General features: G+C 52.4%; 6 protein-coding genes across 6 annotated transcripts; 4 read left to right on the top strand and 2 right to left on the bottom strand.

Annotated features, from left to right (window-relative positions):
* Positions 1–404: 404 nt before the first annotated feature.
* N7473_008986 (rRNA-processing protein UTP21) lies at positions 405–3847 on the bottom strand (the record flags this gene model as incomplete). Its single annotated transcript, XM_057154925.1, has 5 exons — positions 405–1013; positions 1098–1736; positions 1808–2053; positions 2123–3622; positions 3728–3847. 5 exons carry the CDS (start codon positions 3845–3847, stop codon positions 405–407), a joined length of 3114 nt encoding a protein of 1037 aa, XP_057006055.1.
* Positions 3848–4710: 863 nt separating this feature from the next.
* Positions 4711–8679, top strand: N7473_008985 (inositol polyphosphate kinase VIP1; the record flags this gene model as incomplete). Its single annotated transcript, XM_057154924.1, has 3 exons — positions 4711–7111; positions 7194–8523; positions 8592–8679. The coding sequence occupies 3 exons, from the start codon at positions 4711–4713 to the stop codon at positions 8677–8679; spliced, it is 3819 nt and encodes a 1272-aa protein (XP_057006054.1).
* Positions 8680–9175: 496 nt separating this feature from the next.
* Positions 9176–10545, top strand: N7473_008984 (diacylglycerol/lipid kinase family protein; the record flags this gene model as incomplete). Its single annotated transcript, XM_057154923.1, is given in 2 exon segments — positions 9176–9337; positions 9355–10545. 2 exon segments carry the CDS (start codon positions 9176–9178, stop codon positions 10543–10545), a joined length of 1353 nt encoding a protein of 450 aa, XP_057006053.1.
* A 647-nt stretch (positions 10546–11192) lies between these two features.
* Positions 11193–14512, top strand: N7473_008983 (lipase ROG1 family protein; the record flags this gene model as incomplete). Its single annotated transcript, XM_057154922.1, has 2 exons — positions 11193–11404; positions 11533–14512. 2 exons carry the CDS (start codon positions 11193–11195, stop codon positions 14510–14512), a joined length of 3192 nt encoding a protein of 1063 aa, XP_057006052.1.
* A 187-nt stretch (positions 14513–14699) lies between these two features.
* N7473_008982 (inositol monophosphatase family protein) lies at positions 14700–15838 on the bottom strand (the record flags this gene model as incomplete). Its single annotated transcript, XM_057154921.1, has 3 exons — positions 15647–15838; positions 15483–15564; positions 14700–15375 (listed from the first exon to the last, which is right to left on the bottom strand). The coding sequence occupies exons 1-3, from the start codon at positions 15768–15770 to the stop codon at positions 14700–14702; spliced, it is 882 nt and encodes a 293-aa protein (XP_057006051.1). The 5' UTR covers positions 15771–15838.
* Positions 15839–16171: 333 nt separating this feature from the next.
* N7473_008981 (protein HGH1) lies at positions 16172–17577 on the top strand (the record flags this gene model as incomplete). The annotated part of the gene is made up of 5 exons (XM_057154920.1): positions 16172–16192; positions 16253–16298; positions 16402–16505; positions 16568–16681; positions 16759–17577. 5 exons carry the CDS (start codon positions 16172–16174, stop codon positions 17575–17577), a joined length of 1104 nt encoding a protein of 367 aa, XP_057006050.1.
* Between the last annotated feature and the right edge of the window lie 59 nt (positions 17578–17636).

Here is a 17636-nt window from a genome sequence, read left to right as displayed (position 1 = left end):
GCCACCGAAGGATCACTAGAGGGCGTAAGCGGTAGTGGTGGGGGGAAATATCCCTAGATTTTAGTGGTGATTTGATAGGATGGGGAATAGTGATGGTCCAAGTGGATTTGCAGCCGCAAAATTTGGTGGGCGCTGGAGGGAGATGGTGAGTATCCACCATGCGATGCCGGCAGTTGAATCTTCATCACCATAGATCAGCCTATACTCTAAACCGGGCATGTTAAATCAAAGATCGAATACAGGAGTGTCTTGAGAATCTTTATTTTACTGATATTTCATCAAGGTAATATTTATAACAAGTAAAGGTGCTATGCTCCTGATTTATACGCCGGTTTAGTCTATACACATTGTAGACAAACCCCACACATCTTAACCCACCCCTCCTTTTGACCCGTCGTAGTACATTAACGGGCAGACCGGAGGAATCCTGCGACACCACGGCAGTATCCAACAAGACCAGCCAAACGATCACCCTCTTGTTGTTGCTCGCGAGCCCAGGAGGTCAGAGCCTCGCGCAGGAGTCGGTATTCAGGTTCATCTCGGTGGGAGCAGAGTCCCACGGTGTCGGCATGGATCTTCAAGAGCACTGCCATCCAAGCATTGACCAATTCGAAATCTCTTCGCAGCTTGAGGCGTGCGGTAAGAGCCTGGACAAAGGTCGCCAGCTCCGAGAAGCCGTTGCGTACTCGAGGATCCAGAGAACGGATGTCCAGATCAGCCCGGGCGGGTGACAGAGACTTGAGATGCTCGATGAGCGGGTCGTATGTACCGTAAAGATGGCCAGATTCCAGCAATCGCGAAATAGGGGTCTCTGAGGAGCCCAGGGCACCAGACTGCATTTTGGAGATTCGGGATCTTTCGGCGGCGGCGTTTTGGGTGAGAGCTTCCAACTCTGCCGCATCGGCCGCGGCGGTTTCGCTAGCAGACTGCGAGTTACCAGAGCCAAGAAGGGAGGGAAGGAAGAATGGCGCCTTCTCGGGGGCCTTGGGTGCCTCCTTCGGACGATTGCGTTCCTAGGATATCGTTAATCAACTGCAATCTCAATTGGGCCGCCGGTAGAAGTGCAGATTGAAGAAGAAGAAAATAGAAAAACATACCCGAATAGAGTCTAGGTGAAGCAGTGCCTGCCATCTGCTCTTGGGAACCAAACTCAAAGTGACCATGTCTTTCTGGAGCTGGTCGGTGGCCAGCACCGGTCCATCGGTCTCGTCCACTTCCGGTGCATCCACGAAGGCGGCTTCGACAAGTCCTGCACCGCTTTCACCAGATGAAGTAGGCACGCCAACATCCTCAATGACGTCCTCATCCAAGTTCTTGGTAGAGATAGGCATGAATAGACTGCGATTGCTCCAGAGGCTGATTCCAATGCTGCCGGCATGGGCCGTGGCAAGGAACTCACCAGTCGAGGACATCGCCAGCGAGACACAGGTACTCGACACTCGGAAAATATCAATGAGATGCCCCGTGGGCAGATCCCACACCCGGATCACGGAATCCATCGAGGCGGCCACGATCCATCGTCCATCATTGGAGAAGATGAAATCATTGACCTGACCGACACAACCCCAGAACTCACGAACAAGCTTTCGGGTCTCGAGATCGACCACGCGGATGGAGAGATCATCACAGCTGAATGCGACCAACTCGCTGGTCTTGCTATAACGGAGCCCCGTGATGGCCGCCATGGGGTGCCAGTCTAGCTGGTCGATCAAGGTGCCCTTAAGAAGATCCCAGAACTAACCGAGAGAGAGTTTGGTCAGCGGAACCGAGTGTGAAAGGTAAAAAGAGATAGTAACGAAGAACAAACCTTGACTTTGCCGTCCAGGCCACAACTGATCACTGTCCGGTTCAAGTTATCAACCATGAGACCCGTCACAGCCTTGGTATGCTTCGAGGCCGAATGGTCTACGGGTTGAATCTTGGGATTCCGGGACTTGGGCAAGCGAGGAGGGAAACTTTGGCGATGAAGGCCGGACTGCATATTGAACATGTCGATAGCACCACCGGCCGATCCGATGATTGCAAATGTGCCACATTGGGACATTGCGACGCTCTATACAAGAAGGAGACTGGTTAGTGACAACCTTTCCCATATGAAACGTTAGAGGGGAACTTGGCATACCTTGACTTCCGTTCCATCGCTAGTCGCAAACGCCCAGCGTCCGGCCTTCTTCTTGCCCCAGAACCAGGTGCGAGCATGTTTGTCGCCCCGATGACCGGTGACGACGCTCTCCCAGCCGGTGGCATTGGAGACATCAGTGCTGCCAAATTTGGTGTTGGACCAAACCGGGCCTGCGGTAGTGACACCCATCCCACCATCGCGGTTAAGCGAGCTGGCGATGCAGGTGATCTCAGGCGCCTTGAGCACCTCGGCCGAGGTCGCATTGGACTGGTCTGATGGGCCCATTTTCTTAGCCCTGCGCTCCACATTGCCCTGGGAGAGTTCTGCATTCTGACTGTCTTTGCGAAGGCTGAGTCCCCACATGCTACAATCTTTGCTGGCACTGAGAAGCCATTTCCCGCCGGAGTCGGAGCCATCCGAAGATGCTGGGAGGAAGTCCACGGTATTGACGGCAGCTGAATGACCAGCCCGGGAATGCAATGGCCGAGGAATGGGCGAGAATGGGGTTTCATCGAAAATCCATGTCTTCAACGCGTTGTCATCACCGGATGAGACCAGAACGGGTTGGCCGTCCAAGAATTCGACTCGATTCACACCCATTGCCGCCTCGGCGCTGGATACTCGGTGGGCACCTCGAAGGATACCCGCCACGCGACCACCATTGTTCAAATCCCACATGGTGATATCCCCAGTGCCACTAGCGGCCGTGGCCATCACGCCGGCCATGCGGCCATCGTGGCCCGCGCCAAGCCCATCACTACGGAACGAGATCGAAGTGACTGGAGCAGCTCGAGCGGCAGGAGTCCTCAACGACAAGACCAATTCGCCAGAATCAACATTCTGGATGGCCAGAGAGCCATCCTTGTGGGCAATTGCGAGAAGAGACAGGGCCGGGGTGGGCTGCAGTGCTGTCACGGGTCCCGTCTGCGATGAGGCGGACGGTGGCTGGAGAGTATGAAGGAGCTTTCCGCTGCGCAGGTTCCAAATATCGACTGCGCCATCGTTCCGGCCGACGAAGACCTTGTTGAGATAAGTGGGCATGTTGCACATAATACCAGAGTAGACCCGATCTCCTGATGCGCCGGGCCCTGTCCGGGGACGCAGACTAGCATAGTGCTCGTAGCTGCCGGTCTTCCAGACTTCCAGACCACCTGACCAGCAGCCTACCACCCACGAACCGAAAACTGCGAGTCGCTCAATGGGCGCGTCGAGTCCAGGGCTATCCAGAGATGCCACGCGCTTTCCACGCTTGAAAACCCAGATGCCACCGGGGGACCGAGGTCGGAGGTGGCCCCAGGCTGCGAAGACCTTGTCTTGCCAGGCATAGGTAGCTGTGATAGATTCCGGGGTTTGCGGTCGAGTCAAGAAGATGAGGTTCAAACCTTTGCGCACGTCGTAGGTCTGCAGGGAATGGCCCACCGAAGTGGTAATTTGGAACGTGGATTTGCCTAGGCGCACGTATGTGAAGGGGACGGAAGTTGGTGACACAAGTCCTAGTGTCTGTAAAAATGGCAAGAAAAAATCAAGTCAGTTTCTAAAGAACCATCAATGGCATTCAAGAGCCAATCTCTTCTGGGGTCAACTTTGTCTCAATCCCAAACGTACCCGGAATGGCGCAAAGATTTTGGAGCCTCCACGGGACGATCCACGAGATTTTTCTTCGAGAACCGTCTTTTGCCTCTTTGCCAGAGGCAAATCGAACGTATCGTTTGCCAAAGCCGGCATGGTGTTGCTGTTCAGTACTGTGGTGATCCCTCTTGTCTTTTTTTGGAGGGTTTTTTTTTTCTGCGGAGCTTCGGCCACACCGCCTTCCGTCCCGATCAGCAGTAAAAGCGAGTGTACGAGGACATGTATGTGTACTGCATATAGTTCTTGGGTATGAACAATAGAATAGAAGACTTCATCGTACTTTAAACGATATATAAAAGAATAGCCATTTATCTTATAAGTCTCTAGTATAATATTTGCTTACTCAGTAAGAAATAATAGGCCCTCCAAGTCTAAAGAACCAAGTATTTAACGACCGGCCCTCTCTGGAAAAAGCAAGTACAGTACACTTCGTATCATTAGTGCGAGTCTCTTTTAGTTTATGTGGACCTAGCGTACTGTTCTCCTCCGATCTTGTTTCTTTTATAGTTTCTCAATCGCTGATACTGCCTTCCATCCGCCGAGAAACCCTCTGCCAAACATCCCAGATGGGCACATGAATCATGGCCGAGACTTCTGCGGGAGTCTCCGCTTCCCAATGATTGCATCCGGAGACCCAAAGAACCAGCCCAGACCAGCAAACCAGACCAGCAAACGCCCAGAAACTTTCCAGGTCAACTTTCCTCCTCCCAACCAGAGACTTCTCCAGCCTACGATCATGTTTTGAGTCTCTCATAGACTCCTACACTTAACATAGGGATCTCTGGGTATTCACTCGTTCAAAGAAAATCCCCTCCGAAAGCAAATCGATCTCCGATTCCACCCCACTCCTCGCCCCTCCTCCACTACGACGGTTATTGCCACACCGCAATAATCCACCCGCCGTTCTCTTCCCGTAACCTTTCTCTCCCTCCTCCTCCTCCTCCTCCTCGGTATATGCCATGGATTCCGAAAATGGCCATACCGATCCCTCACTCGCTGATGCGCGCTCGCTGAAAGGTACCATCGACAATACCTCAAGCCTAGGCTCATCGGTGCCGCCGCCATTGGAGCTGGAACAGGATGTGAAAGGAACTCGACTCTCCGGTCAACACTCTCCCGTGAAATCGACGAGGCCCGAAACCACTCAGGATTATCGCTCGAGTACTAGAATTGGCCACTCGACTCGTTCATCCAGTCGGGCTCGCCGGCGATTCAGCGGGAGTACGGCTGCCAGCTCCATTAGCGAAATGGAGTCAAACGGTCCGAAACCCTGGCGACTTGGTGTATGTGCCCTGGATGTCAAGGCCCGCAGTAAGCCCAGTCAGAATATTCTTACCCGCCTTCAATCGAAGGGTGATTTCGAGGTCATCGTCTTTGGTGACAAAGTGATTCTCGACGAAGCCGTGGAGAATTGGCCGGTCTGCGATTTCTTGATCGCCTTCTTCTCCGATGGGTTCCCTCTCGATAAGGCGATTTCATATGCAAAATTGAGAAAGCCATTCTGTGTCAATGACTTGCCCATGCAGAAAGTCTTGTGGGATCGGCGACTGTGTTTAAAAATCCTCGACCAGATGGGTGTCCCCACTCCCAAGAGGTTGGAGGTAAACCGGGATGGTGGCCCAGTTTTGGAATCGCCGGAGCTGGCTCAACATATTCACCAATTGACAGGCGTCAAGTTGGAGGGCCCAGAGGATGGAACCGGTGGAGGTGCCCCCAGAACTCAGCATGTCTCGATGTCCGAAGATGGAGAATCCTTGGTCGTGGATGGCAAGGTTTTCCGAAAGCCGTTTGTGGAAAAGCCGGTCAATGGCGAGGATCACAACATCCACATCTACTTTCCTAATGATCAACAGTATGGAGGTGGAGGCCGCAAGCTCTTCCGCAAAGTCGGTAACAAGAGTTCCGAGTACGACCCGAACATGACCGTTCCACGATCGGTCACCGAGACGGGAACCAGTTATCTTTATGAGCAGTTCCTGCGTGTCGACAATGCCGAGGATGTTAAAGCATACACTGTTGGGCCCACCTTCTGCCATGCCGAAACGCGCAAGTCCCCGGTGGTCGACGGGCTCGTCCGACGCAATACCCACGGGAAAGAGCTGCGGTATATCACCAAGCTGAGTAAAGAGGAAGCGGCGATTGCTTCTAAGATCTCAAATGGCTTTGGACAGAGGATTTGCGGGTTTGATATGCTTCGCGTAGGAGACCAGAGCTATGTGATTGACGTCAATGGCTGGAGCTTCGTCAAGGATAACAACGATTACTATGACAAGTGCGCCCATATCCTACGGGAAACCTTTCTGGCGGAGAGACGCCAGAATGAAGGAGCCCCAGAGCCATCAGAACCGCCCTCCCCAGATCCGGCCTCATCCCGGCGCAGTACGACAGGGTCGCATCGCCAGGCGCTGAAGACCCTCCTCAAGTCGCCCAGTACGTCCAGACTCTATGGAAGCCAAAGTGTTCACAAACCCCACGAATCTACTGCCTCGGATGTCTCCACCGGTGTACCATCAATTACATCTTCTACTGCTCTGGTAGAGGGCGTGGATGTGGCAGGCAACCCGATCAACCTGGCTTCTCGGGACGTTCGTTCGGATGCTCGAGGATACAGCCCTTCGAATACCAAATCTCCCGCCGTCTCCATCCACCAAACTGGCGATGGCACGGCCGCCCCACTCCCGGCGTCTAAACACTCGTGGAAGCTGAAGGGCATGGTGGCGGTCATTCGCCATGCTGATCGCACCCCGAAGCAGAAATTCAAGTTCACCTTCCACAGCCAACCTTTCGTCGATCTTCTCAAGGGCCACCAAGAGGAAGTTGTGATTAAAGGAGAGGCCGCATTGGGCAGTGTTTCTGAGGCTGTGAAGATCGCCATGGAGCAGGGACTGGAGGATATGGAGAAGCTCAAGCTGCTTCGCACTTCCCTGGAAAAGAAGGGCGGTTGGGCTGGCACGAAAGTGCAAATCAAACCGATGTTCCGCAAACGCAGGCCAGAGGAGATGCGGGAGCCAGGCTCAGCTACGACACCTACCGCGCCAGTCGCGGGCGAAAGCATCCCCGATGAACCTCTTTCGCCTGTAGCTGGTGAGGCAGGGGCTGACAATGAGGCACGTCGGTCTCAGACCCGAAGCGATTCGATTTCTGGCGCCACGTTCTCACGTTTCTCTGCGGTAGAAAACGACTTGATTCTAGATAAACTGCAACTCGTCATCAAGTGGGGAGGAGAGCCCACACATGCGGCGCGATACCAAGCGCAGGACCTGGGTCTGAATATGCGGGATGATCTTAAGTTGATGAACAAGGAAGCGTTGAATAACGTCCGACTCTTCACAAGTTCCGAGCGGAGAGTGAGCACAAGTGGTAAGTCCACGTTCCTCGGATCTTGTCCTCCTTTGTGGCAATCTCTTTGGCATGTCTTTTTGTACTGACAATATTCGTTTAGCTCAAATCTGGGCAAGCTCATTCCTTGACCAAAAGGAGCTCCCGGAAGACTTCATTCAAGTTCGAAAGGATCTGCTGGATGATTCCAACGCCGCGAAAGATGTCATGGACAAGGTCAAAAAGAAGCTGAAGCTTTTGTTGCGGGAAGGCTCCGCACCATCTCAATTTGCGTGGCCCAAGGACAGCAACATTCCCGAGCCCTCTGTCGTTCTTGCTACGGTGGTTGAATTGATGAAGTTCCATCGGAGTGTCATGCGACACAACTTTGAGAGACTTGAAGCCTCCTCGAAGAATGCTGAAGATGGACATCCGTCGGACCAGGGAGACTCTTCATCAGAGAACCCGGAACTTGCCAGTGTCCAAGGTCGCTGGTGTGCAGGAGAGGACCCGCGGTTATTCAAAGAGCGTTGGGAGAAGCTCTTTGCCGAGTTTTGCGATACGGAAAAGGTGGATCCCAGCAAGCTGTCTGAACTCTACGATAGCATGAAATTCGACGCGCTTCACAACCGGCAATTCCTGGAGTGGGTCTTCATGCCGCCCGACAGCGATCGTGACGAAGATGACCGGAGCAGTGTCAAGGGCCGAAGCCCCTCCAAGTCCGACTCGGCCTCTGACAGTAAGGCTGGATCCGAGCCAGCTAGTGACAAGGCCGATGAGCGCAGCGAGAGTCAGACATTCGGGCACCGCTTCAATTTGAAGAAGCGACTGCACGCACTTGAAGCACTGCCCCATCTCCGTGCGCTGGACGATTCCTATGATCACTACTTCAAGCTATTCCCTGGCTCCAACTCCACCAAGTGCAAGATGGATGAGCGTCTTTCGAAGCTGCGGGAGCTTTACAAGCTGGCAAAGGTTCTATTTGACTATGTCACGCCCCAGGAATACGGCATCACCGACAGCGAGAAGCTGGAGATTGGCCTCCTCACCTCGCTCCCGCTTCTGCAGGAGATTGTGCATGATCTTGAAGAGGTCCAGGCTTCCGACGACGCGAAGTCCTTCTTCTATTTCACCAAGGAGTCCCACATCTACACTCTATTGAATTGTATCCTAGAGGGCGGCATCCAAACCAAGATCGCCCGCCGTGCTATTCCAGAACTCGACTACCTGTCCCAAATCTGCTTCGAGCTCTACGAATCCCGGGATAGCGAGAACGAGATTAATCCATACTCGTATTCCATTCGGATCTCGATCAGCCCTGGCTGCCACGCTTTCGATCCTCTCGACGTGCAGCTTGATTCCCGACACGCCATCGGTTGTGCCCCGCGACGCAGCCTCACTGCCCACCATGACTGGAAAGAGGTGATTGAGACGCTGAAAGCGAAGTTTGACACGTAAGAACTTCAGACCTTTTATTGCGGGACCCTCATTTGGTCGTTCTCTTGCTAACATTCCGGGACAGTGTTGAATTGCCAAAGTCATTCATCGCAGTAAATTTGAGTGATAAACATATCGCTTCTTCTCCACCGGTGGGGCAGGAAGCTTCATAATCAGTGCACGATGATGATGCCTGGGGGGCGAGAGCACGAGTTGGGCGTTACTTTTCTTCACAACCATTGCTTATTACTTTTTGGGCCCCACGATGTATCTTTAGCTCATTCTTACCTTTGTATGTGTATCTTCTTGTATCAGTTTCATGAACATTCGTGTGTTGTGGTTTTTCCTTTTCTTGGGCGGGGGGTTTCTTGCTAGAGGCTAGAGCATGTCGATAGTGACTTATGTAGACTCCGAGACTAGAATTTCTAGAAAGACTCTGCGCAGACCACTATGGTATTTCTCAATATTTAACGTTCTTCCCAACCAAACCCTCTTTTATGAGAGTCTCTGTAGGGTATACCATCTGTGTTGTATCCTACGTTGTAGTTGTGGTTATAGTTACATTCGGGAGCACGCTAGAATCAGCTTACTTAGAGCAGCCCCTCCCAAGCCTCTAGGCCACCCGCACATCCCACCATTGGCGACTTATCCAACTCTCATCCAGACGATATGGCAGATTTTGAATCGCCAGACCCAACCATGGATGAGAGCGCTGTGCAGGTGGCTGCAGGCTCTCTCAGCTGGGTCTCTGCAGCGGGAACCGATCGCCGGGTCGATTTGAAAGGTATTGTGGGTGTCGTGCGGAACCCGAGCTCATCGCCTGGGTATCGCGTGCTATTTCTCGATAGCGCCCAAAGCGAGGGGGAAACAATGACTCGCTCACTCGTCTTTCAAAACTTGATATTTCGACTCTACCCTCGGGCTTATCTCCCTTCCTTGTGGATGTTCCAAGCCACCTTCGACGAGAAGAGCCCGTCCAGGTCGTGATATCAACCCGGAGTGGCACGGGTACAGCGAAAGCTGTCTTTCACGACATCGTGGAGCCATTTCTCCAATACATGGGACTTGAATATCGAGTCTTTGAAACGCAATCAGCTCAGACAATCCTCGAACTTTCCCGATCGCACTTCTTGAAAAATGCCTGCGCGGGGATCCCCCAGACCATTCTTCTGCTGTCTGGCGATGGGGGTTTAGTCGATCTTGTCGATGTCTTTTACAAATCCACGAACACACTTCATGTGGCTCCGGACATTGGTATAATCCCCTGTGGAACGGGAAATGCCATGGCCAGCTCTATCGGATTACGATCAGGACCAGCCTCTGGCCTCCAAGCCCTGCTCCGGGGCCAGCCTTGTCCTGTTCCAAGCTTCGCGGCCAGATTCTCCCCGGGAAGCCAGCTCGTGCTAGACGAAGGCAGAAAGCGTGCTCCGGTTGACTTCCTGTCAGATGGCCCTCATCAAACAATTTACGGGGCGGTGGTGGCCAGTTGGGGTCTCCACGCTGCACTAGTCGCCGACAGCGATACGGCCGAGTATCGAAAATTCGGATCGGAGAGGTTCAAAATGGCTGCAAAAGAGCTTCTCCATCCAGCCGATGGCACTTCTCCACATCGCTTCCAGGGTCAGATTACAATGACCACATCAGATGCCCAGACGGGGGAGAAGAGCCAATATATCCTCAAAGAGAGCGAGCATATGTACGTGCTGGCTACTCTAGTCCCCCGTCTAGAGAAAGATTTCCTAATCTCTCCCTACACGGAACCACTGGGTGGACAAATGAGATTTCTTCGATTCGGGCCTTTATCTGGAGATGAAGCGATGCGTTTGATGATGTTGGCGTATCAAGGGGGAAAGCATGTACAGGATGATCTGGTTACGTATGAGGAGATTGAGCGGCTTCGCATCGATTTCCATGAAGATTTGGAACGGTGGCGGCGGGTTTGTATTGATGGGAAGATTGTTGCTGTTGGTCAGGGAGGTTGGATGGAACTTTCGAAGGAGCCTAGACCTCTTTTGAATATTATCAAGTCAGGTGAGTGATGGATGTGTTGTCAATGTGTGGAGATAGATAGATGTATATAGATTGTTGGTTTGATTAGACGTGCGTGCTTTGAGCAATATTGACTCGCGTCAGCTGCGCGTTCCAGTGTTTGATTTGAACTATTTTTACATCAATTCTGAGAAAGCAATGTAGATAGGAGTATAAAGTATACGAGTATAGAAATGTAATAGCTCCAAAGTAGATGTAAAGTACCAGTACTTCTACTGGCCCAGTCCCTGCCAAGCAAAGATCGGGGACTGTACTTAGCACGTACAGGAGTATGACGGAGGTCAATTTGAAACCGAAAGCCCCACTGGACATCTTTTTTATGGATCATATAGGCTTAGTGGTATAAGGAAATAAAAGCATTACTAACAATTTAAATCTATTATCTAAACTATCCCTCATCGATCCAGAATACCTAAATAATAATGTCGATTCAGGCACATGCGCAAAGACTGGCGGAAGGTAAAAGGTTTAAAAAGGGGAGACGACTGCGGACGTGATCGCCGGTCAGTACCTCAGGAACCATCACCCGCTCACATGCACAACCCTTCAACTACCTCACGCTCGTGTCTCTTATCCTCCCCTCATGTACCCTTACAGCCTGTCCGAGTCTGCGATTCCTCTCGCCCACTGCTAGGTCATGGAACGATCCACCGGATCCGATGCTCATAACCCCCGAACCTATTCCGCATCGCAGACTCCCGACCAAGCACCGGCTGCTAGCCGCTTCGAAGGCGCACCCCGATTCTATACGCTCGCTGGGTGGCGCCAGAGTCTTGTGGAAGAGAACCCGACTGCCGATATGCTGTTGGTTCACCAGACGGGGAGTGTACGAGTAGGAGAGATTATTCGGTAAGTCCTCCAGGTCCTCCAGGTCCTTCCGCGGACCTGCCGGAGATGGCTGTCACGAGCGGTTCTGCTTGGCTATCGCTGGTCGTACAAAAAAGGAGATGCTAACAGAACTCCCTGTGCCTTGTTAGATATACTATCAGCTATACCCCCGCATCCGATCCAATTTTGCCCATCCCCTCTGAACTTCATGTGAGAGTGAAGAATACCTCCGCGATTCCCCTCCGCGCCGCCTATCTCCATGGCCCATACACACTATACGCGGCCTGCTACCCATCTACATTCGATCCCAACGCCAAATATGAAGAGCAGGATACCGAAGGCATCCCGCAATTTGAGCCATACCTCAAAGCAGGCGGAAGCTGGGATGCGACTATCAAGATGCCGGCGCGCTTCGGGGACGGGCACAACCTAGCCGTGGGTCATTTGGGGTCCGAGAGTGACCGGACTGTGACCTGGGTGATTGAAATCGTATCTCAAGTCATATTTTCGAGCAGTGCTGCAGTTCATTTCGAGCTATTGGTTGCTCGTGATGCCAAATCCATCGACTACTTCTCCGCGGGTGGCACGGCGGCGGCTGGTCATGAACCCCCAGGTAAATTACAAGACCACTGGCCGATGGGAGGCACAAGGGGCCAGCCTGTCATTGCCACCAGTGGAGTGTACTCAAAATCTACTACTCTGCGTGTTGACGATACGAGCAGCTTGTGGAATAGCCCGCCACTGCCATCAGGGACATCTGAGGCGTCAGAGGTTGCGCCCGAGCGGACCGACTGTAATTCTCAACATCCTTCACCTGAAGAAGCGACGAGCAGTACGACTAAGGCGAAGCCAAGGAAGAAGAAGAAGGTTCATCTGGTGGTGATCACACATGGATTGCATAGTAACCTGGGTGCGGACATGCTCTATCTAAAGGAAAGCATCGATGCCGCTGCTGCGGCTAAAAAGAAGGCTCGTACCGAAGAGAGAAACAAGAGCGAAGACAGCACTGAAAACGACGACGACGACGACGACGAAGAAGTCATCGTTCGAGGATTCTCTGGCAACGCGGTTCGCACTGAAAGGGGTATTCAATATCTCGGCAAACGCCTGGCTAAATATGTTCTATTGATGACATACCCTGATCAGCCATATTATCCTTTGAAAACTGGCAAGGCAAAGTCATTCCCTCGCCCGTTCAGTGCTCGCAAAGATCACGCTCAACCCTCCCTCCAGCCGCACTCAACCCCTGCGAATCACGAGGATGTCATCGACGGCGATGACCATGCATACAAAATCACCAGCATCAGCTTTATCGGGCATTCTCTTGGCGGCCTGATCCAAACATATGCTATCGCATACATACAGAAGCATTCGCCGGAATTCTTCGAGCGAATTCAACCGGTCAATTTCATTGCCCTTGCATCTCCTTTCCTGGGTCTGAGCAACGAGAACCCGCTATACGTGCGATTTGCTCTAGACCTGGGCTTGGTCGGACGGACCGGACAAGATCTTGGACTCAGCTGGACATCACCAAAGGTACGCAGTGGCTGGAGTGCCATCATTGGTGGCCGAGGAGACTCGGCCAAGGATCAGACACAGACAGACCCTGGATCAAAACCGCTGCTGCGTATTTTACCCTGTGGCCCAGCACATGAGGTACTTAAAAAGTTCCACCATCGGACCGTGTACTCCAACGTGGTCAATGATGGGATTGTTCCCTTGCGGACGTCGTGCCTTCTTTTCCTCGACTGGCGAGGCCTGGACCGAGTTGAGAAAGCGAGAAGGGACAACGGGATCGTCGGCACCATGGCTGAATGGGGCTGGGCGGAATTGACTGGTGCAAACTCAAAGTCTCCGCGATTAGTCCGCCCTGATGAGATCCCACGCTTGGGCGAAGGTCAAGATGGGCCGAGCCACGGGGCTACCGATGAAGCGCAACCCTTGCAAGAGGATGAAGAACTTGCCCGACCTGAAGATGCATCATCACCAGATCGTGGGCAATTCCTTGCCCGGCGAAAGTCGTCCCTGCATGCAAGTAGTGTGGGGACGGAGTCAGTGCACAAGGACGTCTCAGAAAACAACTCGGGGCCTTTCAGCAGCCTCCTCGCCTTCTTCCGCCCTAAGGAGCCAAAGCCACACCATCCTAGTGGCAAGCATGCCAAGATCTACAAGCGCAGCCAGACTCTCGCCTCGTTCGATCCCAATGAGTCCCCAGCACCAGTGGTTCGAGGAAATTCTCTGTACGAAGAAGACATCGGAGTCAATACACCTCCCAAGACCACTTTCTTCGAGTCGGCAGGTGATGTGTTGATGCCACCTTTACCCCCGGCTGACTTCATTCTGGACCCTGCTGCCCGGCCTCGAACCATCTTCCATGACCGCATTTACCATCCTGAAGATATTCCCGCTCCATTGCCAGTCAAGCGTCGGACATTGACATTCGCCTCATTACAACCCAAGAATGCGAAAACGGCGCCTCCTCAGGCCACGCAGATACCGTCTAGTTCTACCCCCAACGCCAAAGGTAGTGAAAGTGGGCTGAAGGTCGAGGAGAAAATCGCCAGAGCTTACCACCGCGACCTGACCTGGCGCAAGGTCCTTGTTCGCCTTGAACCCGACGCACACAATAACATCATTGTGCGTCGCATGTTCACCAATGCCTATGGATGGCCTGTTGTGAAGCACCTTTGTGACACACACTTTGGTCACTCTCCCAACGTTGAGGTCGATGATACCTTGAAATGCAATGCCGAACGGGCCAAGGCCTTGAACGTCGGACCCACCAGCTCCGGCGACGAAGTGGAAGGCCAGTCTGATACCACCGAGGGGGAGTCAACCGAGCATGAGGGCACTGGGCCAGGCCATACGCATGGGGGTGCCGTTAGCCCTTCTGGCTCGGGAGATTACCCTCAGCTACATGATCTAGCTGATGCATTGCCTGCTGAGCATGAGTCCCACGAGGCGGAGAGCACACATACAAGATCCTACTCTCACTATACCGATGTTTCTCGACAGGACTCGGCGCGATGGACGGATCGGCAGATCGATGAAGATGACGATCGTGAATCCGGGTTGGATGTGGACGGGCATGCCGAGTTTCGATGGTCTCCAGCTCCGCCAACTGCTTGAAACGGTCTCCTTGGAAGGGAGTATATGCCAACAGTGAAATTGTACATAATAATTTGCCTTCCTAAATACCCTGTAATTAATGCATTTCTATTTAACTCGACCCTTAACCTCCTTTATACAGATCGACCCTATTTTCATCTCTATTCCCATTTACAATCTCGGTATCAATATCATCGACTTGCCCATGCTAATACTCCAATCTACCCTGGATATAACTCCAGAACTCCTCCACCATCTCCTTCTGACCAGCCTCCGGCGCACCCCGAATAGCCAGATATCTCCGCCCATCCACAGAAGCCTCCCAACCTCCAGGGTTACCATCCACGATAATACCTCCGGCCTCAGTCAAAATCACCCAAGCAGCACACACATCCCACTCCCAACACCCACCCTCCCAATACAAATCCATCGTCCCTTCCGCAACAGAACATAAGTTCAGTGCCGCAGACCCCAAACTCCGGAACGAGCGCACCATCGCACCCCCATCCTCCTTCGACTGCCCCAGCTTCTCAAACGTGCGCACCTTGGTCTCCCAATTCGGCCCGCTCCGGTCAGAACCCCATTCGATGCTCACAAGTGCATTAGGTAGACCAGACAGGGGCTCGACATGGTCGCCTTTCAGGGGTAGACGGGTCTCCTGATTGCGGAACGCGCCTTGGCCCTTGATTGCTGAGTAGAGGGTTTTTGTGGAGGGGTTGTAGACGATGCCGACGGTGGGGATGCGGTTGATGGCGAAGCCGAGGGATACGCAGGCGTAGGGGAAGCTGTGGACGAAGTTGATTGTGCCGTCGATTGGGTCGACGATGAAGGTTGGGGCTTCTGTTAGGGGGCGGGTGGGGTCGTAGGTTTCTTCGCCGTGGAATCTGAGAGGGGAAAAGAGTTAGGATCAAGGTTGAAGTAGAAGTAGCATTGGTGTGTTTATTTGGAGGACTGGATTGGCAGGTATAGGGTTCAAAGGAGAGGGACGTACTCGTAATCGGGGTATTTGGCCTTCAATGAAGTCGAGATCATGTTCTCGACAGCGCGGTCATACTCGGTGACCAAGTCGGCACCTATTGAAGGCAAAATAGCACGTATAAGCAAGATTTCATCTCATGTTTTCCAAATGATGTTCGTCCGTCCGTTTCAACATACTGTTCTTTTTGGAGCCAGTTTCGCTGTTGTTGTTGTCTAGGATGGCATTGGTAATAATATCGCCAGCCTTGAAGGCCAGTGAGACTAAGAAGTCATGGATTTCTTTCAAATCGGGTGTGGCCATTGTGGATGATTGGTGTTAAATGATTGAGAAGTCGAAAAGGAGGAGAAGATCAAAAGCCCCGCGGAAGTTGCGGACTTGCGGCCGGAGGAGGGAGGGAGCCCCTCATATCGATAGGCCAATGCGGGGAGTTGTAGAATTGGTAATTCTGTACATTTTTCAATGTGAGCAGATATTATGAAATAATAGTAGCAGTTTTAAATCGAGATTTTAAGATCATACCCATTGGTTTTTTCATTCTATGTCGTTGCTATCATAATCAATTCTATGAGCTTCGCTATACATCTCTTGTAATTTCCAATTGTATCTCCCACCAGTAAGTGACGTCGCCCCCCACTTCGGGGAAAAAAAGTTTCGTGCGATCAGTTCCATCCATACTACCTTCAACATATCCCCCCTCCACGATGCCGACAGAACTAGAAGATGTAAACTTCAAGAACCTTTGCGAACAGATCTCCAAATTCACTAACTGACTTCCTCTCTAGCTGGTGGAGTTCCTTCACCATGGCAATACGCAGATTCGACAGATTGGTAAGAACCCCGCCAGCGCCCTCCAATTTCGGTCTCCCGTGTCCCAAATACCCAAAATTCAACGTCGCACCGACCCATCTCTGATACATATACAATTATCCAGCCTGTGAGAATCTTGTTGGGTTCTCCACGGCCCAGCCAGGTCTCTTCAAGCGACAGCAACTACTCCCCGTGCGAGACCTGAAGCTGTTGGCCAAAGACTACACCGTGCGTGCAATAATTTCCGGCTCCCTCAGAATCAAAAATTGACATAGTATTTGTCTTACTAGCCTATTGCGAAAAATGCCTTGACGATCCTTATCAACCTCTCCAGCGACGAGGAGATCCTGGAGTGCCTGGCCAGCGATGACGAATTCCTCGAGACGTTGCTGAAGAAGCTCATGGTGAGTGCTCGTGTGCCCTCTCGTATGACACTAGCCTGCGGTTCATGAAAACTAAACAAGATATCGCACTGCCTCAGAATGTCAAGGAGCCCAACGCCGATGAGTTTGCCATGTTGCTGGCCAATCTCGTCAAATCCGACCACCTCAAGAAACTCCACACCCTGAAGCGGAAAGCCCCCGCGGCGGTTTCCACCTCCGAGAATGCCATCGACCAGCTGATGGACTGCTTCGTGAAGGGTGCCGAGGGCGACCTCAACAAGCACGCCAACTTCGACTACCTCTCCTATCTTTTTGCCGATATATCCCAATCCGAGACGGGGAGAGCGTATTTCACCACGCGGCAGGAATACGACGGAGTGGTTCCCATCACTAAACTGACCGTCTTCACGGAACACAAGAGCGATATCCGACGAAAGGGAGTTGCCTCCACCATCAAGAATGTGGCCTTTGATGTCGATTCGCACCCCATGCTCTTCGGCGAGGACGATGTCAACTTGCTGCCATATCTGCTTCTTCCGATCGCGGGACCGGAAGAGTTCCCAGATGACGAGATGATGTCGATGTTACCGGATCTACAGCTCCTACCCCCCGACAAGAAGCGAGATAGCGACAACACTATCATCACCACCCACCTAGAGACTCTACTCCTTCTGACTACGACTCGGGAGGGCCGAGAAAAGATCCGCGCCGCGCAAGTGTACCCCTTCGTTCGGGAATGCCATCTCCACGTGGAGGATGAGGAGGTGCGGGAGGCTTGTGACCGACTGGTGCAAGTGATTATGCGCGATGAGGAGGGTGATGGTGAAAAGACTGATGCTGAATTGGCTGAGGCTCAGAAGCAGATTGAGGCTCCTCAACCAAAGAATGAGGATGAGGAGGTGGTGGAATTGTTCTGAACATGTCCATTGATGACTTTTATATATTGTATATCCTGATAGACTTTGATCATATACCG

Source organism: Penicillium subrubescens (assembly GCF_028828155.1).
Source record: "Penicillium subrubescens strain IBT 31985 chromosome Unknown utg000006l_segment0_segment0, whole genome shotgun sequence".
Taxonomy (NCBI): Eukaryota; Fungi; Ascomycota; class Eurotiomycetes; order Eurotiales; family Aspergillaceae; genus Penicillium; species Penicillium subrubescens.
This window is presented reverse-complemented; position numbering and strand designations above follow the sequence as displayed.